At 55.2% G+C, this 24,242-nt stretch overlaps 2 protein-coding genes across 19 annotated transcripts in view; one reads left to right on the forward strand and one right to left on the reverse strand.

Moving 5' to 3' along the window:
* Positions 1-18,930, forward strand: part of MAPT (microtubule associated protein tau) — a 33,621-nt gene extending 14,691 nt beyond the window's left edge. For 2 of the 14 annotated variants that reach the window (XM_072356862.1, XM_072356865.1), the window contains 9 exons: positions 1,676-1,741; positions 5,856-5,911; positions 7,398-7,530; positions 7,933-7,983; positions 8,439-8,704; positions 11,227-11,319; positions 14,784-14,865; positions 15,004-15,116; positions 17,316-17,783. In XM_072356862.1, the coding sequence (XP_072212963.1) occupies positions 1,676-1,741; positions 5,856-5,911; positions 7,398-7,530; positions 7,933-7,983; positions 8,439-8,704; positions 11,227-11,319; positions 14,784-14,865; positions 15,004-15,116; positions 17,316-17,531 (1,076 nt within the window). In that variant the 3' untranslated portion in view covers positions 17,532-17,783. Of the gene's footprint in view, positions 1-448; positions 521-1,675; positions 1,742-5,855; positions 5,912-7,397; positions 7,531-7,932; positions 7,984-8,438; positions 8,705-11,226; positions 11,320-11,467; positions 11,561-14,783; positions 14,866-15,003; positions 15,117-17,315 lie in introns of all 14 variants that reach the window. The other 12 variants (XM_072356867.1, XM_072356871.1, XM_072356866.1 and 9 more) reach the window with 10 other exon arrangements.
* Positions 18,931-20,648: 1,718 nt separating this feature from the next.
* KANSL1 (KAT8 regulatory NSL complex subunit 1) overlaps positions 20,649-24,242 on the reverse strand; it is a 57,769-nt gene continuing 54,175 nt past the window's right edge. For all 5 annotated transcript variants that reach the window (XM_072356741.1, XM_072356738.1, XM_072356740.1 and 2 more), the window contains 5 exons: positions 23,284-23,402; positions 23,006-23,063; positions 22,752-22,864; positions 21,778-22,021; positions 20,649-21,679 (listed from right to left, as the gene is read on the reverse strand). In XM_072356741.1, the coding sequence (XP_072212842.1) occupies positions 21,404-21,679; positions 21,778-22,021; positions 22,752-22,864; positions 23,006-23,063; positions 23,284-23,402 (810 nt within the window). In that variant the 3' untranslated portion in view covers positions 20,649-21,403. The remainder of the gene's footprint in view (positions 21,680-21,777; positions 22,022-22,751; positions 22,865-23,005; positions 23,064-23,283; positions 23,403-24,242) is intronic.

Consider the following 24,242-nt stretch of genomic DNA (forward strand, 5'->3'; position numbering starts at 1 on the left):
CTCCGCTGGAAGAAATCTAATGCAGAAGTCATGTAGAGCCTCGTCCATTGTTTGAATTAACAGCACTGTTTCTCTGGCTGCTTTAATCCCAACTATCTGCCTCTTGGAGACTTCAGGTAAAGGCATTAGCTTGCAAAATGTATCCGAACTTCCAAAGGATGGAGATACTGAGCAGTTCCAGCCCTGCTCTGCTGGAGGTGTAGGCTGACAGCGATCCCATGCAGAGCAGCTACATGAGAGATGTGTGCTTTGTGTGGCAGAGGGGGCAGCTCACCACGTCCCACAAGGGACCAGCTTTGCTGTGTCCTGCTTGCTTGTCTCCCTTCACAAGCACTGGCTCAAGGGAGGGAGATGGGTGCTTCTCTGAGCAGAATGACCTTCGGGAGCATCCTGGCCTCCCCAGGGTTTTGCCATTCGCTGGCTATGTGAAAGCTGCATTGTTTTTCAGATGCCACAGCACCTTTAGTAGAGGAAGGAGACCAAGAGGATCAGCACGGGGAGATCCCAGAAGGAACCACAGGTGAGGGAGCCCGAGGTGCAGCTTCATCTCTTGATACAGATAGAGCAGAGAGCTGGACTGGTTAGTGCTTAGCAATAATGCTGCAAAACCTTTTGCAGGCGTGCTTTGCTCCTCATGCTTGCTTCCTTCTTCTCCACATCCTGCAGATATAATTCCTTGCTTGCAGCTTTCCTCTTGCTTTCCCCAACCTTGGGGACGCTCGCAACTTTTTCTTCTCTCTTTCTCAGCTCCTCATCTGACGGTCTTTCTCTCCTCGGTTGCTTTGCCTCACACCTCCAGGCAAAGTGCTTTCCTGCAGAGCCTGCCCATCTCTGCAGCTCTGCTGGCAGCCCCGCAGGGTCTTTTTGCTTCTCTCACGGGCGCTCTCTCTCAGCCCACACGGTTGTCTTTGGAGAGGCAGGTGGAAACCAGACCACGGCAGCACTTCTTGGGCTGCCAGCGTGGTTTGGAGATGGTGCAGAGGAAGCCAAGTGGTTCATTCAGAACCTCTGCACCCGGGCCTGCTTTTTGCAGGAGTAAGAAGGGACTGATGTGCAGCATTGCTGTGCAGAGCAGGGCAGGAGCTCCTCCTGTGAATGAGGAGCATGTGGTCCCTGTGTGGTGGCTGCTGGCTTTTCCTGGAAGCATCAGGCAGGTTCTGAGCAAGGCAGGGTGGTAGCAACGGGCTTCTGCCAGCAGCCAAGCACTAACACAAGCTCTGCCTGTGTTCCCGAAGCACTGGGTTTGTTGCACGCCCAGGTTAGCTGGCAGCATATAGCCCAGGAGGAGCCCATTACAGTAAGCTGGAGAGAAGACACGGATGAGATAGAGCTCAGGTAAGACACAACAGTGAGTGCTGCCAGCTTGGCAGGGCTAGAAGAGGAAATATAAATGCACAGGTTTCCCTGCTCAGTGCTCAGGTTTCTGCATGTCCGTCCAAAGGAGCTTGTGCTAACTTGCCTCTTGGTGAAACACGTTGGTACGGCAACTGTTGGATCCATCTGATATCATTAGATGTCGTTAACACAGCTTGATTGCCTTTCTGATACTGCCCTGCTCTTAACACAGCCGTGATGGGCAGAATCAGCAAGGAGGTAAAAACGTTCTCCAGAAGCTTCAACTTAATTCCCGTGTTACTAATGGTGTTTTTCCATTCTCCCTCTGAACTGGGACCAGCTGAAGAGGCAGGAATAGGAGCCACCCCCAGCCTGGAGGACCACGCTGCAGGAGATTCTGCTCAAGGTTGGTCAGGCTTCTGTCACTGGGGTCTGCTTGCTGCTCCTGGGGGGGTGGGATGGGGGGAGTTTTCTTTTATGATGCAACTGCTTTGCACCCCGTGGGTGGTTGTACAGCTCTCCCTGTTGCTGGCAGGAGGGTCACACACACCTTGAATGTCCCAACACGCTCATTTCAGGCAGCTCTTCATTCCTCAGTTTTCTCTCTCAGGTGGCTGAAGCTGATGCTTCTTTGTCCGCTGGCAAAACAGAGCATCCTTCAGGCTACAGAAGGTCATAAACAGAGCCAGGATGGTGCAGTTTGCCAGGAGGTGCTGCTCAATGTTGCACAGGGTCACTTTGGGACCCTGCGTGTCCCACATAGAACGAGTGAATGATCTGACTCTACATCCCGTGTCTCATTTAGGGTGGGCTCTCTTTGCATCCCAGTCTCCAGGAGTGTCTGACAAAGCCAGGCAGGGCGGGCAGTCATTTTAACACAGCTGTTTTGCTCACGTTTGCAAGTGACAGTGTGTTAGTTATAAGGGCAATTAAAAGCCCATTTAGTAAGGTGGTTTTCTGTTCGGGTTCCTCAGGCTGCTTGTGCAGAGTCTCTCCTCCTCATGACTGTTGCTTACAGTCATCCCTGTCTTTGCAGGAAGCACGCAGCTCTTTGCTTTCTCAGCTCAGAGTGAATTGAGGTCTTTGCTTTTCACACACGCAGCACAGTTACACACGCTGCTCCATGCAATGAACATAAAGCACTTGATGGTGGTTCTCAGGCTAGCAGCTCTTCTGCATTCGAAACAGTGATGCTGCTAAAAGGGAAACCAAGGTTGTTAGCAGGATGGAGCGAGTTATCCCTGCTGTCTGTCTTTTCCAGTCTGCTTCCAGCTGCTGTTTCTCCCCAGATCTCTAAGGAGGGTTTTCTGCCTTGGCCTGGGATCTTTCAGCTGTCAGATATGGGGAAATGAATTGCCTCTTTTACCCTAAAACAAAAACAGACCCGTGTCTGTGTGATCGTATGTTTTGGGTTTTAAATGTCACTCTTTCCCCTCTGCCCAAACGATGGCAGCAAGTGCTGGAACTAATTAGGCTGAGTGGGCACACAGTCCAGAACTGCTGTGGCTGCATAGTTACAGCCGTGGTTTACTTACAGTCCTTCCTACCAGGGCTCTGCCCAGCTGTTAAGGACATGGCAATATGGGAGCAGATAGGGGAGTGCTGCTCCCTGGGCTCGTTAGAACCAGAAATGATCTGGAGGTGAATGGGAAGCTGGATGTATTCCTGATTTCTGAATACCTCTAAAGCCAACCCAGCTGGCAGTGCAGGTGTGGCACACGGGGACCCTTCAGCCACCTCTGCTATGGGGTCCAGGCAGTGCTCTGGCCTTCCCACCCCATTGCCTGACCCTCTTTCCAGTTCCCATGTAGGTCAGAGTTCCTTTAAGAAGCCATTCTTTGTCTGCTGAATGGGGCAGCTCTTATTGATAGTACAAATCCTGTTTCCCTTCTGCATTGTGTGATTGACCACCTCTCTGTGCTTGTACTCACTGTTTGCCCACGCTTCATACTCTGCATCTTCAGCTCCAGGGGAGCCCAGCTCTCCAAAGCTGCAGCCTGGCCCTAAGGAGCACGTGGGAGACGTGGTTCAAAGGGGCAGCCAGCCCACGCAGCAGGTAGCTGGTGTTCCTCGGGAGCCTCTTCTGCCACAAGAAACAAAGGCTGCAGCTCCCACCAGGATCGAGGTGACGATCCCAATACCCCTGGATATGTACCAGGATGTCAGAGCAGATGAAGCCAGCCGTGAGCTGTGGGATCGTGGGGGCACAGAAGGCATCGGTGTGGATCCAGAGGTGGGAGATGTGTGCAGCACGGGGCTGGCAGGAGCAGGGGGCACTGATGCCTCCCATACTGCAGATGGGCCAACTCCTACTGGAACCCCACGAAAAGAGGACACCAGCAGATGGGAAAGAGATGAGGACCGTGATATGGATGAAGCTTCTCAGCAGGGTTTGCTTGGCCTGGTGGGACAGCACGTTTCTCCAGGCCCCAAAACAACCAAAGAAGCTCTTAAAGAGGAAGGAGAAAGCAAGTCCAGAGATGTCCTCAGAGACATAGAGAGGGACGCTCTCCTTGTTGAATCCGAAGCACGTAAAGCAGAAGACCAAGAGGAGAGACAGCAGCTGCAGGGGGAAGAACCATACACAGATGTCACCTCAACAGAGCCTTGTGAGACCCAAACAGAAGGGGCAGGAGGGGATGCTGGACCCTTAATGGAAGCAGCCAAACCCCCCGATGGGTTAAAGGATGGCAGGGAAGACAGAGATGCTGCTGTGGAAGAGGCAGTGCTGGGTGCAGGAGGGTGCCGGACGCCCAAGAAGAAGCCAAGTGCTGCAGATAAAGCAGTCAGTCGTGTTCCTCTCCTGAAAGGTGTGTGCACCGTTTGCCTGCCTGGAGCTCACCTTGCTGGTGCCATTGCTCACCATGAGGCTGCTTGAAGCAGCACATCAGCTTGCTGCCTCCTCCTGAATTGCGGTGCTTGGGACATGGCCTGGACCATTGCTCTGAACTGATCTACGAAGCTCCGCTGCTTCCCCCTCTCCCTCCTTTAATCTTGGATGTCCCGGCATCATTGCCAGATCCCCGTGCTTTGGTTTTGCATCCCTTGCATGGTGCTGGTGTGTTCCCGAATCACGCTTTCTTTCTTTTTCCTTTTTTATTGTTTTTTCTTTTAGTTTAGATTCCTTTGGATCTTTGGGCTCTTTAACTCACACCCGGCAGCTTCCCAGAGAAGACAGATTCTAGATGGATGTTGTGGCATGTTGGATCGGGGCTAACCCAGCACGCTGCTGCTTGTCCCAGCAGGGCACGTGCCACTTGGTTTGCATGTGTCTGCTGTCCAATAACTCTTTGTATCAGCTTCCCTAAAGAGGAGGGAGGAGGGAAAAAGCATAAGGGAAAGATCCCACGTTGGTCCTTTGCAGAGCACATCTGAAGCTCTTACCCAGCATCTTGCTTTGATCCCAGCTCTGGATCTGTGGATGCTCCGATGCAATGGCTGCGCTGGATGTTCTGCAGGGTGTTCTGTGTGTGCGAAGGCTCCCAGGCACATCTAACAGTGTGTGTGTGTGTGTTCCTGGGCTGGAAATCCTCCTCTGTGAGCACCCAGAGCCCTGGGTGCTGTTTGTGCAGCAGGTCTCAGTTCTGGCTGTCCATGGTGAAGGTTTTCATCCTCCCTTCAAAGCACGAACATCCCTGCTGGTAGAGCAGCTCTTAGACCTTTTCTTTCTCCAAGAAAGAGCCGTTTCCCAGCTTCCAGGGATCCAAGGCATCAGAAAGCTTCGCACACGTGCTGCAGGGCATCAGCATGGCTTGCTGTCGCTGTCATCGGAGCCTGAAACCCAACTGTGGGCTGGGGATGCCTTGCCTGGGGTCACCCAGTTTCTGATCCAACAGAAGGAGTGTCTTTAATTAATCCATTTCTGGGCTTTTTCCTTCGAAGGCTGAAACACTTTGCAGCCTCTGCAGCAGCTCTGGGGCCGTTGGGGTGGGATCAGTGCTGCATTAATGGCATCATGCGTGGGTTGCATGATGTTTCCAAACAGTGGGAAACAAGATGAGAAGCTTTTCCTCCCAGATTCTGGGCTCCCTGCAGGGGATGCGCTGTGCCAGGAGGGATGGGGAAGGGAAGCCTTTGCAAAGTTAACACACCAGACAAGAGATATAAGACAGATTGTGGGCTCCCTGATGCTGGTCAGTCGGGGCATCCTTTGGTTTTAGTGTGTGTATATCTAATGGTTAGAACCAAATAGGTTTTGTTCAGCAGACAGACTCACGTTTAGCTCAGAGGGGGCTGAACTGAACAAGTGCTGCTGGAACTGAGTGCAAATGGCCTTGCACGGGCCTGGTGTGTGTCTGATGCTCCAGCACAGAAGCACCTGTTAACCCAGGAAGAATCTGTGCTGTGTTTTGCCCAGAAATGGGGGATTTTCTCACCTTTTTAAGAGCAGCCTTTGATCTAAGCAGGGAGGGAAGGTGTAGCACCAGCTCACCATGCATGTTACTGTAGCGCAGGCACTGTCAGCTGCGAGCTTTACTGACCCATCCCACAAAGTGTAACTGTGTGTTTCCGTTTGTCAGCTCGTATTGATAGCAAAGACAAGGAAGGGGCTGAAACTGATGACAAGAAACCCAAGGTAAGCAAAGGAGGAAAAGCAGAGGTGATCCCTGCCCGTGCTCCTTCCTAAGCCCTGCTTTAGGAATCCTTGCCATTTACCCTCCATTCTTCAGCCTTGTTTCTGTTTTCATCTCCCCATGCCCTGGTTTGGTTGGGGCCCACAGCCCTCACTCAGCTCTGTGCTGCAGAGAGCAGAACCTCCCCATTGCCTTTCTCACGCCTGCTTCCACATTGCACCTTCTAATCCTCTTCAATGTCGCATTTCCCTTTTGTTCCCCTCCCGTACTGATTTTGTTTCTGTTGTTCCCATTTGATTTTCTTTCCATATGTAAGAAATCCTCACCTTCCACTGCCAGCCCCCCATGCGATAGAGCCTCCATCCCTCCCCACCGACACACCTCCTCTAGCACAACCCCTCCGAAACCTCCCTCCAGCCCTGCATCCACCTCTAAACGAGTCTCACCCCGACCTGCCAGTACAGGAACACATGAAACAAAGGCCAAGGTAAGGAAACGGGCTGTGAGAGAGGCAAAGCTGCCTTGGAGAACAGCGTCAGGCATTGCTGGCAGTGCTTGCTGGGCTGAAGCACCACACCTCACTCAGAGGAGAATAGAATCCTAGAATGGCCTGGGTTGCACAGGCCCACAATGCTCATGTAATTCCAACCCCCTGCTGTGTGCAGGGTCACCAACCAGCAGCTCAGGCTGCCCAGTGCCACATCCAGCCTGGCCTTGAATGCCTGCAGGGATGGGGCATCCGTGATGCTATGGGACGTGCTTCTCTGTATGGCAGGTTTTGGAGCAGCTCTATCAGTCTCTTGGCTCCTTGTTCTGTGCTGCAGGGGGTTACCTGGTGTCTCTGAGGCATTTCTGGGTCCCTTTATGTGCTTTCACGCTCTTTGTTCTGCAGCTTTATGCTGCATTTTATGGGTGCATCAGACACAGCAGCTGCATTTGTCTCGTGCTGAGCTGCCTCTGCCAGGTACAACATTGGGGGGTGGGGATGTGGAAAGGCACAGCAGTGCTGCGGGGTTTGCCTTGGTGCTGCTCAGCCATGCGGGTACAGCCGTGCTGAGGGGGAGAGCTGCAGCTCTGGGTCAGGGGTTGCAGTTCTGCAGTGGCTGCGATGGTTCTACCCGTCAGCTCTGCAGCTTCCTGTTGCTTGCTTTCAGCTGTGTTACACAGAGTAGCATCAGATCGTGGTTTGGAAGCAGGCACGTTGGTTTATAGACCTGGGAGGGCTTTTCTGCAGGATCCCCAGGCAGTGAATGGTGCATTGCTGTTTACGTACCCTTGCAGATGACGTGTGGATGCATATGGGGGGGGGAGGACAAAGGCAATGTCTGTGTTTGGGGTCTGGCTCTGCCTCGTGGATGGAGCTTCTGTTGTGAAATCAAAGAGCGGGTTTATTTACTATGGAGAGACAGCAAAACAAGAAGGGAAAAAGGAGAAAAATAACAAAAGGAAAGAAATGGAACGGACCCTTTTCCCTTTGTGTCCCTGCAGGGCCAGGAGATGAGGGGAGGCACAAAGCCGGCCACGCCGCGCTCTGCAGCAGGGCAGGCACAGAGGAACTCCAACAACGCCACCCGCATCCCAGCAAAAACCCCCACGGCCCCCAAGACCCCTCCTGGCTCTGGTAGGTGTTGGGGGCTGAGCCTGCGTGGGGCTCCGTGCAGGATGTGGGTTGGGGAGCTTTGCACCACGAGGGCGGTGGGTGATGCTGCTTTATCTGCTCTGCTTGGCAACACTGGGCTTCGTTTGGAAGATTGAACCAGCTTCATTTCTTAACCCATCTCTCCTTTTTCTCTTCCCAATGTGTGAACCTGGGGGTGTGAGGATCCCACCTTCCATTGCAGGAGTGGAGCTTATAGCTCGTAATTCCCAGGAGCAAAGCCCAGGAAGCGCCCAGCATTGGGGATTTCCATTACAGCACTTGGCTGAACGTGTGCATTTTTCCACGCTTATCAGAGCTGCGTATAAAGCCTTAAATCAATTAAATTCCCGGCCTTATTAAGCATCTCTCTCATTCATTAAACAGGCAGAAAGGAGCAGAAAAAACCACCCCCTGCAGCAGCCAAGTCTGAGAAAGGTGATGTTTGAGGATCTTGTTTGGTTTGTTGAGGTGGGGACGGTTCGGAGCTGCTCGTTGATCTGAGCTTTATTTCATTATGCCATAGAAAGCAGCAAAAATGCTTCCAAATCCCACCGAGATGAGCAGCTTTCCTCTCACTGCCTTTTGTTTGTAGCTTTTCATGCATGCTGATGTCAACGTTGGGATGCGGGGCAACCTTAAGTCAGCCAGACTATAAAGAACTGCTTTCCTCTGAGCTGGGGGGGGGTTGCTTTCAAATCAGGGGCTGCTTTCAGATCAGGGGCTGCTTTCAGATCAGGGGCTGCTTTCAGATCAGGGGCTGCTTTCAGATCAGATCAGCGTGTCTGTCCCATCCTGGTGCTGGGGGGGCTGTGGGAGCTGCAGACCATCCCCATGCAGGGCTGCAGGGTTGCTGTGCCGGCAGCTCACCTCGCTGTGTCTTCCACCTCCAGGTGAGCAGCCCAAGTCTGGAGACAGAAGCGGTTACAGCAGTCCCGGCTCACCCGGGACTCCAGGCAGCCGTTCCCGCACTCCTTCTCTGCCCACCCCACCAGCCAGGGAGCCCAAGAAGGTGGCAGTGGTTCGTACTCCTCCCAAATCACCTGCGTCTGCCAAGAGCCGCGTGCAGCCCTCGGCAGCTCCAATGCCTGACCTGAAAAACGTCAAATCCAAAATCGGCTCCACTGAAAACCTGAAGCATCAGCCTGGAGGTGGCAAGGTAAAGAGGGGGGCTCTGCTCTGGAGGATAAAGGGGGGAGCTGAGGGGCAAAGCCCAACTCGGAGCAGCAGCAGACACTGCTCTGTGTTTGTGCTCCAGGTGATGGGCAGCTCGAGTTTTGTGTTGGAGGTTTTGGGGGCTGGTTGGCTTTCAGTTGTCCTCAAATTGCTGGCCTGGCTCAGTGCAGCTGAACCGCAGGGAAGGGGCTGCTGGTGGCCTATGGGATGGGGTGGCCTGGCCCAGCACGGTGGTGATATCTACCTATGGTGTCCTATTAGGGAAGGGAGAGCTGGGACCTGCAGGATCAGGGCTGTGCTTCTGGATGCTGCTGTGTGGTCCGGAGTCACCTCTGTGAGAGGATGGCAGCCGCCTGCAGGGACCTCAGGCAGCCCATATGGAGGGACCTGCAGCCTCGTGGTGGGGCAGAGAGCTTTGGGCATGCTGGGCTGTTCTCAAAACACAACCAGTGCAAAGACTGGGATGCTGCTGGGGTCCTCCTGCTGCTGCCAGCTCTGAGGTGACCCCAGTCCTGCTGGGACTGAGCTGGTGTTGCAAGCAGATTCCGTTTTGGAACTGCTAAGAGAAGCAGTGCAGAAGCTGAGCAGGTTGGGGTTTGGGGATCCACTTGTGTCGGTGGGGCTTCGCATTGCATTCTGCAGTTGCTGCAGTGGAGCAGCGTGGTGCAGCAGCCGCAGCTGGTGGCAGCATCAGCTTTAGGACCACCAGTGCTTTTCTGAGAGGGCAGCAAAGAGAGCTGTGTGCTTTGAGTGCTTGGGAAATGGGCTGCTGTGGTGAACTTTGCAAGGCCAGCAGAAGAGACTTCAGCAAACAGAGCCTGAACTGGGTGAGGAGTGATGCATCCCCACTGCTCCAGAGCAGCAGAACGCAGCCAAAGAGCTGCAGCAGTGCAGTGCGGTGTGGATGTGTCCCGCAGCTCTTATGGGATGCTCCTCACTGCACAGCTGGAGGCCTGAGAGCAGCTGCTGGCTCTTACCCAGATATGCAGTGAGAGCTGCACGTGTGGCAGTGAGCACAGCTGGGGTCACTGTGTGTGTGCTTGCCTGCCCAGCACAGCATTGCTGCCTCTTCTGCAGCAGTCGTGCAACAGAGCCACGAGAGACCTCCACGTGTGGTGCATGCTGTGCAAAGCAGATGGCTCTGAGCGTGAGACTTTGGCGTGGGGAAGGCTTTGGGATGGCTTCTTTTCACTGCCCTTAGCTGCAGTTTGCTCTTCTCTTTCTCTCTGCACGTCTGGTTCGTGCTGCACTGCAGTGGGGCTGCTCCTCCCCAGCAGCTCTGTGCTGTCTGAGCACTGCTCTGGTTGTTGGTTCACTGCCTTTGGTAAACCCGGACTGGCCAAGCTGTGCCCTGATCTGCAGGTTAATTGCTATGAACTTGAAAAGCAATGCTTGGAGGCCTGTGACAGCCGTGGTGCTCCTGGTGCTGGAGAGCAGCTGTGCAGCGAGCTCTGCTGGCAGCAGCAGGCAGCACCGACTTGAAATGGGGTGGGGGGGTGCCCAGGGTGCCCACCTCCCCATGGTGGGGATGCTGTCATGCAGAGGCTGATGGTGCAGTGCTCTCCTGCAGGATGCTGTGCCTCCTTCCCCCTGGGGAGCATTGTGCTTCTGGTGGCCTTCCTTCACTGGGAGCTGAGGCACTGTGTGTGCCCACTGCTGTTTGCCTTTGGCTTTGGTCCTCAAGCCAATCCGGTCCGTGCAGGGGGGGGAGCAAGCACTGCTTTTATCTGTAGGATCGTGCATGGGGTCACTTGAGCAGAGCTGTCCTTGCAGAGATGGGCTTTGGGGTGGGGAGTGAAGTTAGCATGGCCTGGGCTATGATGAAAGCAGCTCTCCCACTGGAGGTGTTCTGAGCAGTGTGGGCCAGCAGCTGCCCCAGGGCTCGGTTGGGGTTGTCCCTTCCATCTCACCTGCACAGGGGTTAAGAAAACTGCAGTCCTGGCACTGCATCCCGGGCACTACGGCTTCTTCCCTCTGTATCTGCAGAGGGAGTTGGAGCCCTGGCCCACGCTGAGCTCATCGTGCTGGGCACATCACTGCTCTGCTGCACGCTGAGCAGAGGTGTGTGTGTGTGTGTGTGTGTGTGTGTGTGTGTGTGTGTGCTGCACGGGGCTGAGCTGGGGGGGTTCTCTCAGCCCCATCCTTCCTGCTGGTCCAACCAGTGCTGCAGCTCTGCAGGTGCTGTCTCAGAGCAGCAGTGCTTTCCAGCACGTCTGCTGCCCACCACGTCCCCCCTTCTGTTCAGTAGAAGCAGACGGGCAGCTGGTTTTCTTGCTGGTGTTTCTGGCATGGAAACCAGGGCCGCCTTGTTAGGCAGATCTCATCCAACTCGAGCTAGAGCTCATCCACCTCCATCTTCAGCTTCCAACTCAGGAGCAGCAAGCCAGAGAGATCCTCCTTTGCTCTTGGCCCTGGCAGGCAGGCTCCTGGCGTTGGTGATGTTTCGCATGGTCAAGCTGCAGAGATGATCATGTTGTTTCTCACGCTCTTTTCTGGCTACCAAAGGTGCAGATTATTAATAAGAAGCTGGACTTTAGCAGCGTTCAATCCAAGTGTGGCTCAAAGGATAATATCAAACACATCCCAGGAGGAGGCAGTGTGAGTACCTTCACACTTTCAATGCACTGTAATAGTTCGTAATGATAAGTGGCATGTTGTGTACACTAAACCACCAATGCTATCTGCAGCGCCCGTGCCATCAGATAGCACTTGGTGACATGCAATGACTCTTTTCTGGCTACCAAAGGTGCAGATTGTTAATCAGAAGTTGGACTTTAGCAGCGTTCAATCCAGGTGTGGCTCAAAGGATAATATCAAACACATCCCAGGAGGAGGCAGTGTGAGTACCTTCACACTTTGAATGCGCTGTGATGATCCCTACCCGTAGTGGCATGTTGTATAACACCGAGCAGCCAATGCTATTTGCAGCAGCCCTGCTGTCAGATAGCACTTGGTGACGTGCTGTGTTTAACCCATTAACCCAGAAGGCGTGGTTAGATGAACCCTAACGAGTCCTTGACGTGCCTGATGTGGGCAGAGCTAACTGAGCCATGTCCGAACCATGTCTGTAACAAAACATCTGTTAACCTCAGGCTTTATGCTGCCTGCAAGGCTCGGGCCCTTAGCGCGCAGCGATGCTGATGCAGCCCATGGTAGATTTAAAAGCAAATGCAGCCCTTGTTGCTTACTGTACTGCTGAAGTGCACGTGGCCCTGCACAGCGTGTAAAAGAAAGGCTCCCGAACCCTTCCCATCAGGCAAGTATGGTCCGTGTGAATATCCAGCTTCTCCTTGTGTCCACTGTGTGTGTTGGTGCCCGTGTGGGCTGAGCCTGAAGTGCTACTGAGCAAACTGGGATGTGGGCAATTCCCAGCCATCCCCTGACATGGACCCAACACTCAGCTCCTGCTGTGCTAGAAACACGGAGGTGCAATGTGGGCTTTGCTGGGTTTGCACCACCTGCTCTGCAGGCAGAGGTTGGAGTCTGGGAAAGGTGATGGGCAAAGGGAGGAGCATCAGTGAGACCCCAAACAGTGCTGCCCTGGGGCTGTGCCCCTCTGTGTCCATCTGAGGAAGCCTCCTGGTACCCTCAGATGTTCCCCATCATCCCCACAGAGATGTTTTCTCTGTGCTGTTTTGGATCTCTGGATGCTTTCCTTGAGGAGCTGAGCATTGCAGAGGGCTCGGCACTTAAGGGAGGTAACTGGGTTTGCCACCTCGGTCTTAAATTTGATGTAATTGCACGTTATTTACACACCAGAGGAGCTGCTTTGCAGAGGTCAGGCCTCTGTGAGATGCATTCCCTGCTGGTTTTGCCATGTCTTAAACCCAGGCCGTGTCCTGGCTGTGCTGCCTGCTGGGCCAGGAGCTGATGTGAGCCACTCGTCAGCAGTGCTGGCGGCAGAGCTCAGCTTCAGCACACACTGAGCAAGCATTGAAAGCTGCAGCAGGTTCAGAATTCCCTGGATTTTTAGATAGAGATCATCATCCTCTGGCAGAGCCGTGCCTTGGGGCTCCAATGGCCAAGGGGCAACAAGAAGCCAACGGGCTGCAATGCAGCTGTGCCTTAATCCTCTGCAGCACAGTCAGCAGTGACCGCCTGCACAGCCACGCTGCTCCAAGGCAAAGAGAGCAACCTGGGGGCAGATGCAGCAACCTGGGGGCAGATGCAGCAACCTGGGGGCAGATGCAGCAACCTGGGGGCAGATACAGCAACCTGGGAGCAGATGCAGCAACCAACCTGGGGGCAGCGCCTTCCTTCCAGCAGTGGGTGCTCTGACACAGCCATGCATTAGGCAGAAGCTGACCAAAGCATTGCTGATGCTGAGATGGGATCCCCAGGTCTCTGGCACTGATTTCTTGGGCGAACGACTCTGTGCCCATTTGCCTTCCTTGTTAAAGTGCTGCTCTGCTCCCCAGCAGGATGACAAAGAGTTCAGTGAGTCTCGTGAGCTGGAAGGAGAGCAGAAATGATGCAGTGATGGGTCACTTGCTGTGGAAATGGGAGGTCTCTCAGAGCAGCCGGGTCCTGGCAGCTCCCTGCAGTGCTCTCAGGGCCGTTGGGGGCACACTGGGTCAGAAGGGTCCTGTCTGTGCCTTCTGAGCCAGCCCAGCTCAGTGCATTACGTGTGGCCTCTCCCCATCCCTGTCTTCACGTCCATCTCTGCTGTGTTCTCTCAGACCCCGCGGTTGCTTTTCTCCCTGTCTCTCTGTCCCATGTGCCCGTTGGGATGTCTGACCATCAGAGATGGGGCTGACCCGTGTGCTCGATACCCAGTGTTACTGCAGGACCAGCTGCAGCCCTGCAGTGCCTGCTGGCACCAGGCCTTGCTGCACGTGGTCTGTTCCATCCCAAGGGGCTGCTGTGCTCCCACTCCTTTCCCTGGCTGCACAGTGGAGGGGGGCAATGCTGTGTGCACAGCCACGCTCCCACCCGTGGCTCTGAGGCTCAGTGTGGGCTGCCGGGCACGAGGCTGACATGAGGTTTGGTGCACACAATGCATTCCAGGGGTGCTGTGCATCACAGGGAGGTGACGAGCTCCAGCCGTACCAATGGAGGGGCTGCCCGGAGGGTCCCTTTGCTGCTGAGGGAGCTCAGCAGGCACACAGGGCCAATTCCTCTATGTCTGAGCCCCATCCAGGGCCCATTGCAGGCTCTGGGGTCACAGCCATGTTTTCTCCCCTCCGTGTCTCTTCTCCTGTTGTCCTGCTGTGTGTGTGCTGTGCTTGACCCCCCTTCGATGCTCCGTGTAGTGCAGCGTGGTGCATTAACAACCAGCATCCCCTCGTTCCCATTGCCCTGCTGTGTGTCTGTGCCGTGGCACCGCCGTGGGGCTGCAGGATGCGGAGCAGCAGGACGTGGAGCAGCAGGACGCTCTCTGCTGCTTCAGTGTGTTCCAGTTACCACTCAGGTCACACACCAATTGCTCCCAGCAGATATTCAGCCTGTACATCAGTTTGGTTTTGAGCCCTTTATCTCCATGGCAGCGTTTGTTTGTTGTTGTTTGTTTGTTGTTGGGGTGGCTCAGAAATGCATATTGTTGGTCACTCGGTTCTCAGAGCTCTGTGCACATTGATCATTTCTGTTCTTTCAGTTTTTGTGGACATTCATAAGCTTTATGTTTTACACCAGACAAGGTATTTATTTGGTTGGTTTCCTTTTTACGGGGCTGGTTTATTTCTCTCTCTCTGTCTCTCTCTGGTTGATCTCCTCCTTTTCGGATGACGTGTATGCAAATCTGACTTAATTACCACTCCACTTCTCTCTCTGACTTAAAGCACTTTCAATCTGCCTCTCCTTCCCCCCCCTCTGCGCAGAGGCGGGCTCGTGCATGCTGATAAGATGATAAGAGAGGCTCCTGCACACGGCCATTAATGACCTCCCATTTCTCATCACCGTTTTCATGTCTCTCATTAACCCTCCTGGGGTTTAAGCTCTTCCTTTCCCTCCAATCCACATCAGGTGCTGCCATATCGTGCCCCCCCCCCCTTCCCCTAACCACCCCCTCCTCCCCACGCTGCCCCGGTTGGGAGCTCACCTCCTTTTCTCTCCTATACGGGCAGGTTCAAATCGTTTACAAGCCGGTGGATCTGAGCCACGTGACGTCCAAATGCGGATCCTTGGGCAACATCCATCACAAACCAGGTACCAAAATCCACAGTGTGTGGGATGGGGGGATTTGGGGTCGGGGAGGCTCATGGCAGAGCATGATGGGGAGCTCTTGCCTTGCAGCCCAGCCTGCAGGCAATGGGATGTGAGCCTTGCGCTGCTCTCCCCTTGCAGGTGGTGGCCAAGTGGAGGTGAAATCTGAGAAACTGGACTTCAAAGATAAGGTGCAATCTAAAATCGGGTCCTTAGATAACATCAGCCACGTTCCTGGAGGGGGAAATAAAAAGGTAAAGGAGCACTAAGGGGGAGGGGGGGGGGGCAGGGCTGTGTCCTGTGTGTGTGTTGGAGGGGGGGGGCGAGCAAAGAGCAATTGGGGTGGGCTCAGGGAAGGTGCTGCTCAGCTTCAGCTGCCTCTTCACCACCTCCGTGCTTGCCAGGCAGTGCTATATCCCACTGTGTCCCATTGCTGCCATTGCTGCCCATGTCCCACACAGGGATGCTTTGTACCCCCATCCTCCTGAGCTCCCCCCCCTCCTCACCCCACCTTGTGGGGCTGAGGGCTGCACAGACCGACCCCGGGCTGCTGGTTGGAGATGGGAAGCTGCACTCTGTGCACATCCAGGCCTGCAGGCACCTGAGTGTGACTGAATGTGACTGAGTGTGATATCCGCTGCTGTGCTTTCCTGCTGTTTCTGCTGCTCTCTGTGCAGGAGGAGGTTTGTGTCTCCAGCTTTCACTGCATGGGATGCTGCTGTCAGCGGCTGCTTTCATGCAGCACAAAGCTGGCACCAGTGCTGGTCCCCAGTGAAAGCAGAGCGTCGGGCTGAGCTTTAATTACAAAGGGCGATCAGTGCGGGATGCTGAGCTCTGGGCCTCATCTCAGCCTCCCCAGGTGGAAATGGGGATCCAGAGCTGCTCAGGTTGGATGAGCTCCGTGCTGCATCTCACTGCCTGCCAGCAGGGAGCAGCTCCCCATATTCACATGGGGCAGCACAGGGCTGGGGCTGCAGCCTGGGTGGGGGGGGGGCACAAACACTGCAAGGTTGAGTTCCCAAAGGGAAAAGTGCTATTGCTCTCACTGCTCTTTCCAGATGCTCTTTTCTCTCTGGGAAGGGACGGCTCTATTCCAGCTCTATTCCAGCTCTATTCCAGCTCTTATTCCGGCTCTATTCCAGCTCTGTTCCAGCTCTATTCCGGCTCTATTCCAGCTCTTATTCCAGCTCTTATTCCAGCTCTATTCCGGCTCTATTCCAGCTCTTATTCCAGCTCTTATTCCGGCTCTATTCCGGCTCTATTCCAGCTCTTATTCCAGCTCTTATTCCGGCTCTATTCCAGCTCTATTCCAGCTCTTATTCCAGCTCTTATTCCGGCTCTATTCCGGCTCTATTCCAGCTCTTATTCCAGCTCTTATTCCGGCTCTATTCCAGCTCTATTCCAGCTCTTATTCCAGCTCTTATTCCGGCTCTATTCCGGCTCTATTCCAGCTCTTATTCCGGCTCTATTCCAGCTCTTATTCCGGCTCTATTCCGGCTCTATTCCAGCTCTTATTCCGGCTCTATTCCAGCTCTATTCCAGCTCTTATTCCGGCTCTTATTCCAGCTCTATTCCAGCTCTTATTCCGGCTCTATTCCGGCTCTTATTCCAGCTCTATTCCAGCTCTTATTCCGGCTCTATTCCGGCTCTTATTCCAGCTCTATTCCAGCTCTATTCCAGCTCTATTCCAGCTCTTATTCCAGCTCTATTCCAGCTCTTATTCCAGTTCTATTCCAGTTCTATTCCAGCTCTTGCCCTGCCTGGATCGCTGCCTTCCTTACCTTTCTCTCACTGCTCCACGCATCAGACTGCCCTGTGCATTTCCAGGCCTTTTCTCATCATTTTTAATATCACGATGCTGGGTTTCCAGATCTTTTTTTTTTCCTCCCTTATTTTTCTATTTCTTTTCCCCTTTTTTCACACCTTTTTTTTCCCTGCTGACATTTATTGAATCTCTTTTTGGGGTCGTTTGTTATATTTTTTAATCTTTAAATTGCTGATGCGTTTTTTTTTGTACCCCCCCCGCCTCGGGTTGGGTTTCTTCACCTGTAGAGAGAGAAAGGCAAGGAAGACAAGAGCCGGGCTGCTCACACCCCCAGCCCAGACCCTGCTGGGCTCCAGACCCTGGTGCTGGACCCACCCACCCCCCCCGTCGAAGCCGCCCCCAGCCCCACATTCAGCTGGGGAGGGCACCAGTAAGTAGCAAAGCCGCTCCGCTTCCCCAGCCCTGGAGCTGGAGGGGTGGGCAGCTGCCGCACACCTCAGTGATCCCTGCTGGAGCTGGGTTGTGCCTTGGGATGGAGCTGGCAGCATCTCCACGAGCGTGGCCCATTCCCAGCAGCACACAGGGCTGCTGCTGAGCTGATGCCTGGCGAGGCATCCTGCAGGTATAACAGCACCCCCTGATGGGACCCCCCCCCTTCGTACCTCACCACGCTTTGCTCTCGTTGCAGATCGAGACTCACAAGCTGACTTTCCGTGAGAATGCCAAAGCTAAAACCGACCACGGCGCCGAAATCGTCTACAAATCTCCCACCATCTCCGGGGATGCTTCCCCCCGCCGCCTTAGCAATGTCTCCTCCACTGGCAGCATCAACATGGTGGACTCCCCCCAGCTCGCCACGTTAGCTGACGAAGTGTCCGCCTCGCTGGCCAAGCAGGGCTTGTGATGGGGCTCAGCATCACGGCGGGAGAGAAAGAAGATGATGTTGGGGGGGGGGGGGGGGAGGGGAGGGAGGGAAGGGAGAAAAAAGCAACCACGAAAAGAAAAAGAAACCGACACAGCGATAAGAGTAATCTGGCCTTCTTCCTCTGTTCCTTTTACAGCTGCTCCCCCATCCCCTACTCGGTTCATGATTTAACCTGCTTTTACTGTTCATTCAGCTCTAGCTCCAGGACTTCATAATCAGTGACACTTTGAGGTACAGAACCTCCTCCCCCCCCCCCATCCCATCCCCCCCCATCCCCACAGGGCAGTGGGCAGAGCAGACCCCCCCCCCACTCTGCAGAGCTGCACTGGACCCCCCCGACCCCCCCCTGACCCCCCCCCCCTTCCATTCACCTGCTGATTGGGAAGAAACCTTTTGTTTTCACCTCTGAACGGAGCAAACAACCCACAGCAGCCCACTCTGCGCTCATGCAGGCAGGCGGCAGCAGAGGGGGGTCCCCTCCGTGGCTGTGCTGAATGAATGAGCGGAGCCTTTTCTCCCCCCCCCCCCCAACCCACTTTTTCCCCCCTCCCCCCCCCGGCAGCCCCTCGTGTCGTAGAGTAGATTTGTCTGTATATGCTTGGACCGTGCCAGGGTGGTTGTTTTCATAAACAAAGCATGTGTTTAATGATGCTGTCAGTGAGTCGTTGGTGCTGCACCGCATGTCGGGGGGCGGCCCCCCCCCTCTCCTTTCCCCACCCCATCTCCCCCCCCCATTGGAGCAGGTACCAGCTGGGGGTTGTGATGGCTGTTTGGTTTTGGTTTTGTTTTGTTTTCCTTCCTTGCAAGGTCAGCTCAGAGCTCACAGAAGTGGCAGCTCCGAGGTTCTGCTGCGCTCGTGTGGAGGAGGAGGAGGAGGAGAGGAAGGTGTGATGGTGGTGATGGTGGTGATGGTGGTGATGGTGGTGATGGTGGCAGCCATCCTGGGCTGCAGCACCCCATGGCACCCCATAGCATCCCATGGCAGCACCCCACAGCACTGTGCAGCCCCTTCCTCCTTTCCCTGCTGTTCCCGTAGCAATGGGGGGGTTTGGGTAGAGCTGCACCACGGCCACCCCTGCGCCCAGTTCCTTCACCGACCAAAGAGGCCGAACTGCTGCCGGAGCAGCTCCGCTCTGCACATCGCACCCCCCAGGAGTGATGGGGGGATGGTGCCCATAGGGCTGCACTGAGGGCTGTGAGCTGCCAAGTGGGGGGGGTCTCGGTTTGAGCAGGTGATGGACGCAGCCCTCACAACTTTGTGGGCACTGCTGGGGCCACAGCGAGGTGTGGGGGGGTGGGCTGGGGGTGGGCTGCGATCTATGGGGTGCATCATGGAGGGGTGACAGCAGCGCTGGAGCAGCAGCATCATCCCGTACAGCCCCCCCCCCAAAAAACACCCCCCTTTTCCCTCCCATCTCGTGCCAACGAGGCTCCAAACCCACACACTGAGACCCCCACCCAGATGGGGTATAAGTGGGGGGGGGGTGTTTGGGGAGGGGGGGGTTAGTTCTGCTCTCAGTGTACCATTGTACCATTGTAGCTTCGCTGCCTGTCTGTGTGTCCATGCTGCTGTTCCTCGTGCTGGGTTTCACTGTTACCGTCAAAAAGTGAATTTGGAAATAAAACAACAACAACAAAAAGCTCCAACTTCCCCCCAACCACGAGTCAGAGAAGCCGCCTGAGCTGCGACCCCCCCCCCAATATCACCCCCCTCAACCACGTTCCATCTTTGTGTTATTATCCCCCCATTCATTTAATTACTATTTATTTCCTTTTTTTTTGTTGCCGTGTTTTTTTTTCTTTTTTTTCTTTCTTTTTTTTTTTTCTTTTAATTCTTATTTATTCTTTAATTTTTATAAGCACCTCGACGTGCTTCGCCAACAGAACCGAGACGTGAACAAAGTCGTTTTTTGGGGGGGGGGGGGGTCTTAAAGGGAAAGGGAAGGGGGGGGGGGGTCGGCTGCTGGGAAAGAAAAGCGGTTATTTTCTATATAGAACCGGGACGGGGCAGCAGCTGAAAGCAGGAACAGAAAATATTTACATAACAGACCGAAAGGGGGGGATGGGGATGGGGGGGGGATGGGGGGGGTTTAAAGGTGGGGGGGGGGCTGAAGTTTCTTTCTCTCTTTTCTTTTTTTCCCCGTGTTTTTTAATAACGCTAAAAATCGGGTTGGGTTCTTGTTCAGCTCATAAATAGAAAAGCGGTGATTGGGAAATGAAGATGGGGGGGGTCGTTGAGGAGGAAGGGGGGGGTTGTTGGGAAGGGGGGGGGGAGTGTTGGGGGTGTTGGGTTGTTGTTTGGGTGTTTGTTGATTTCGGGTTGTTTTCCTTGAATGAAATGCTGACCGGATCCCAACGAAGCCCCCGATGCATTTTGGAAGGGGGGGGGGATGGGGGGGGGGGCGCTGAGCATCACAATCACAACCCCCCCTCCCCATCTCCCCCCCCCCCCACCCAGCATCATCACAACCCCCCCCCCATCCACCCCCCCACGGGAAGCAGCAGAGCCACAAAATTCAGTTCATTCCAATTACAAACAAAAAAGGGAAGGAAAAAAAAAACCAAAAACAAACCAAAACAACAAACAAAAAAAAACCATCAAAAATCGCCTGGATTTGGGATTATTATTTTTTTTTTTCCTCCTTTTTTTGGGGGTTTTTCTTTTTTTTTTATATATTTTTTTTAATTTTTTTTTTTTTTTTTCTCCTTTTTTTCCCCTCTTTCGGTGCTGCGGTTTGGAACGATGGGCAGAGAGAAGTGTTATGGGGGGTGGGGGGGCAGAGAGAGGGGTGGGGGGATCGCGGGACCCTCAGCAATGCTGGCTCCCAAAGCCCCGGCATGGAGCAGGGCTGAGCACTGCCATCCCATCCAGCCATCCATCCCATCCCATCCTATCCATCCCATCCATCCCATCCCATCCCATCCATCCCATCCATCCCATCCCATCCCATCCCATTCCAATTCAGGCTGCTCTCCTTCCCCCCCTTCCCTGAGGCTGAACCCCCAAAGGAAGCAATGCAGTGCCCTCAGACCCCCCCCCAGCCCCACTGCTGCCCCCCCAGCCCCACTGCTGCCCACCCCCCTCCTCCCCTTCGCAGCCCATGAGCCAACCCCAGGCGGAGCTGCAGCCCCCATTGCTGCAGGTGATGCCCATCCTGCTCCGCTCCAGCCCCACATTGAGCATCACCATCCACAGCTCCTCCCTTCCTTTCCCCCCCCCTCTACCCACCCAGGGCTGCTGGGCTGCCCCAAATAGAAGGAGGCGGCCAAGATGGGTCCCCCATTGGGACACGTGGAGCTGCACCTTGCAGGGGGGGGACGGGGGACACAGCACCACCTGCTTCTCACCACTGACTTGACTCCAACAGCTGAGGGAGGGGCTGCAGGTAAATGAAGGGACCCTTCTGCTTCAGCAACAGCATCTGCTCGTCAGCTACAGCCTGTGCTCTATGCTTACACACCTACAAGGGGAGGGATGAGGGGGAAGGGGGAGATGGGGGGGGGGGGGCTGCTCCCCTCTCCAGGCTTCACTCCGCTGGGAGGAACCCGGGCGGCTCCTTGGGGTGAGACAAGGAAAAAACATGGAAGAAAAAAAAAAGAATAAACGAAAAAACGAAAGAAACCCGAAAACAAACAAACAAAAAAAAAAAAACAGAAACAAAAAAACAAAACAAAACAAAACAAAAAAATAAAACCCCAAAAAAGCAGTTTCTAAACTCCTTAAATTCACTAAAAACTGTGAAAATTCCCGGCAGGATGTTTGAATATCAAACGCAGATTTTGGAAGCTTTAATGCCAAGAGTTAGTTCTGTGTGTCGGTTTTTGCTCTTGTCTCCCCCCCGGTTCCATCTCTATCTGTGCGCCGGCCGCTGAACCGCTGCTGCTGCTGCTGCAGAGGAGGAGGAAGAGGAGGAGGAGGAAGGAGGGGGGGTCGCCGGGGGGGGGCGGCTCTTGCTGCCGGGCAGGGTGGGTGAAGCCGAAGTGCCTTCGTTGTCCCGGGAGGATTTGCTGCCCGACGTGCGCCGGGTGCAGCGCGATGAACGGTCCTGGGGGTCGCATTGGTCCTCGCACTCCGTCCTGGGGTCGTAGCACAGGGGGAAGCAGCGCCGCTCCCAGGGCAGCACGGCCTGAAAGGGAATAGATAAGAGGGATGGATCCTCCGGGCGGCTCTTGGTGGGTGTCCCCCCCCCCCCCCACCTCCCCAGGCTGGGCTGCCCGCACCCACCTGCTCATCCAGAGCCTCGGGAGTGGAGCAGCGCGTGTCCTCGCTGGGCAGGAGCCGCAGGGAATCGCGGGACAAGGGAGTGAGGGGAGCTGAGAGCAGTTCGGGGCTGATGGGGCTGCGAGGGGAGTGAGTGTGGGACAGCTCTGAGTGGGAAGGGCAGCCGCCCACGTCCGGGGATGCCGGCTGGGGGGTGGAGGGGGTCCCCAGCTGGGGGGTCGTCCGTCCGTCCGTCGATCTGTAGGACCTGAGGGAGGAATGGAGACAGCGGCCAGGTGAGCAGATAGAAGCTGCTATGGGGATAAAACAAACCTGTCGGGTCTGTGGGGCAAAAGAGCACGAGATACTCGGATCTGCTAACAGCACTACAGGGAACAGAGGGAAGCTGAGCTCAGCAGCACAGCCTGGCCCAGGGAGGGCCGAGAAACAGCAGCACTTACAGCCCCATCCCTCCCCACTACAGACCCACAATGGGAACGGGCTGCTGGCCCAGGAGGGGTCACTGGGAGCTACTGGGACAGCTGGGGGGAGCAGGGGGAGCTCCTTGTGGCCCAGAGGTGAAGGTGGAACCTCAATGCTGTGTGGGAAGGAGCCGGAGACGGCAGCACCTCTTCCCAGGATACAGGGCTCTGCCACAGCCAGCACAGGGCAGGGAACCTCCAGCCCTGCAGGCACCAACGTGAACTGCAGCACAACCACACGGAGCCACCCGGCTGCAACCCCAGCTGCACCGAGAAGGCTGCTGCACGGCTGCATGCAGCTGCAATCCACCAGCAAGAGCAGAGCTGAGCAGTTCCAAACCAAAACCATCAGCGAATGGAAAAGAGAGAATCTCATCCTACAGCTCTGACAGGTGAGCACAGCTGAGACGCGTGCTGCTTTTGATACCCGCTCACGAGAAGACGCTGCAGCAGTGCTGAGTGATGGGAGGAAGGGGAGGTGTGTAACGGAACAGGAGCGGAGCTGTGCTGCTCTACCTGCTGCCCCGCCGCTGCGGGGGAACACTCGTGCTCCAAAGCCACCGGGCTCGCTCCATCTCTTCACACTTGCTGTGCCGAGCAGCAAAGGCTGAATCAGACAAGTCCTCGATCTGTGGGAGGGAGGCACAGGGCTCAGCTTGGGGATTTTCATGCTGGATGCACATCCGTGTGCAGTGAGGTCAATTGGTGACACCCAGAGCACCCCCAGTGTCACCCAGCATCACCCCAATGGGAAACAGGGCAGCTCTCACCTCCTCGTTGTCTTCATCGGGGCTGACTTTCAGGGCGCCGATGTCCACCTCACGCCAGCTGCAAACGAACACAAGGTCAGCGTGCAGGCAGCCACAGCACAGCCCTATTGCTGGGTAAATCACAACCAGCAACGCCTGCAGGCTGCGCGTTAAGCTGCACATCTGTCCCCACAACCCCCCCACGCTGCCATCGGAGCAGTTTCTCACTCCAGCCCCATTGCTCCCCAGCAGCCCCCATAGCACAGCCCTGAGCCACAGCTGAGCTCGTGGGCACAGACCTGGGCGTCAGGATCTCCTTGTACTGCAGCTTCTCTACACGAGTCGTGGCAGCGACAGACATCGGGATGACAATGTTGTTAATATCAAACGAGCTTTCCCCTCTCCTCCTCCTCGGCTGCTGCAATAGAAAGATGAGAACAACATGAGGAAGGCTCGGAGGCTTTGCTATGATAAGGGGCTGATAAAGGACCGAGAGAGATTTGTGCTGGAACTGAGTTCACTGCTGCAAGGCCTCCCCCATGGGAACAGCCATGAAAGGGGAGAGAAGAGCCCCACAGAGCCCAGCTCCCCGGTGTGAAGCGGCAATGGGACCATCAGCACTAAGAAGTGCAGGCGTGGTGCACAGCTCCCATCGGGTCAGCACAGGGCTGGGATCAGCAGCTCATCCTGGCTTGTGACAGCTGCTCTACAACCAAACAGCTTCCATCTGCAGCCTGCTTGCAGCCGGGATAGGTTCTCCAAGGCAGAACCAAGCTGCACGCTCAGCTGGGTTGGACGCTGGGTGCTCTCCTGCCTGTCTGTCCCCAAACCTCCCCTGAGCCACAAGCACTTGCAGCACAGACGTGGGATGCTCCAGGCTCTGAGCCCAGCGCTGCCATCCCCGTGGGTGAAGCTGAAAGCAAGAAGCTCCTGCAGGGCTTCCCCCCTTCTGACACCTGAACTGGTGCTTTTATGTCCCAGAGCAGCCGTGTTCCTGCATTACACCCCGAGCTCAACCTGCACTAAGTGAAGGGATGCTGCTCAGCTTCCCCATTGCCATCTGTATGGGCTTTGGTAGAACTGGCAGCACACGACAGGGACCATCATTTCTGAAGCAAAACCTGCTGTGCAGCCAGAGGCAGAAATGCAAAAGCAGAGCATGTAGCAGTGCAGGAAGCTGCAGCTCCTGTCATGCTCACACACCTCCCAGCTCAAAGCAGCTCCCTCCACCTCCCTGAAGGAACAAGAGCGACGCTGC

The sequence above is a fragment of the Excalfactoria chinensis genome, chromosome 24, assembly GCF_039878825.1.
Source record: "Excalfactoria chinensis isolate bCotChi1 chromosome 24, bCotChi1.hap2, whole genome shotgun sequence".
Classification (NCBI taxonomy): Eukaryota; Metazoa; Chordata; class Aves; order Galliformes; family Phasianidae; genus Excalfactoria; species Excalfactoria chinensis.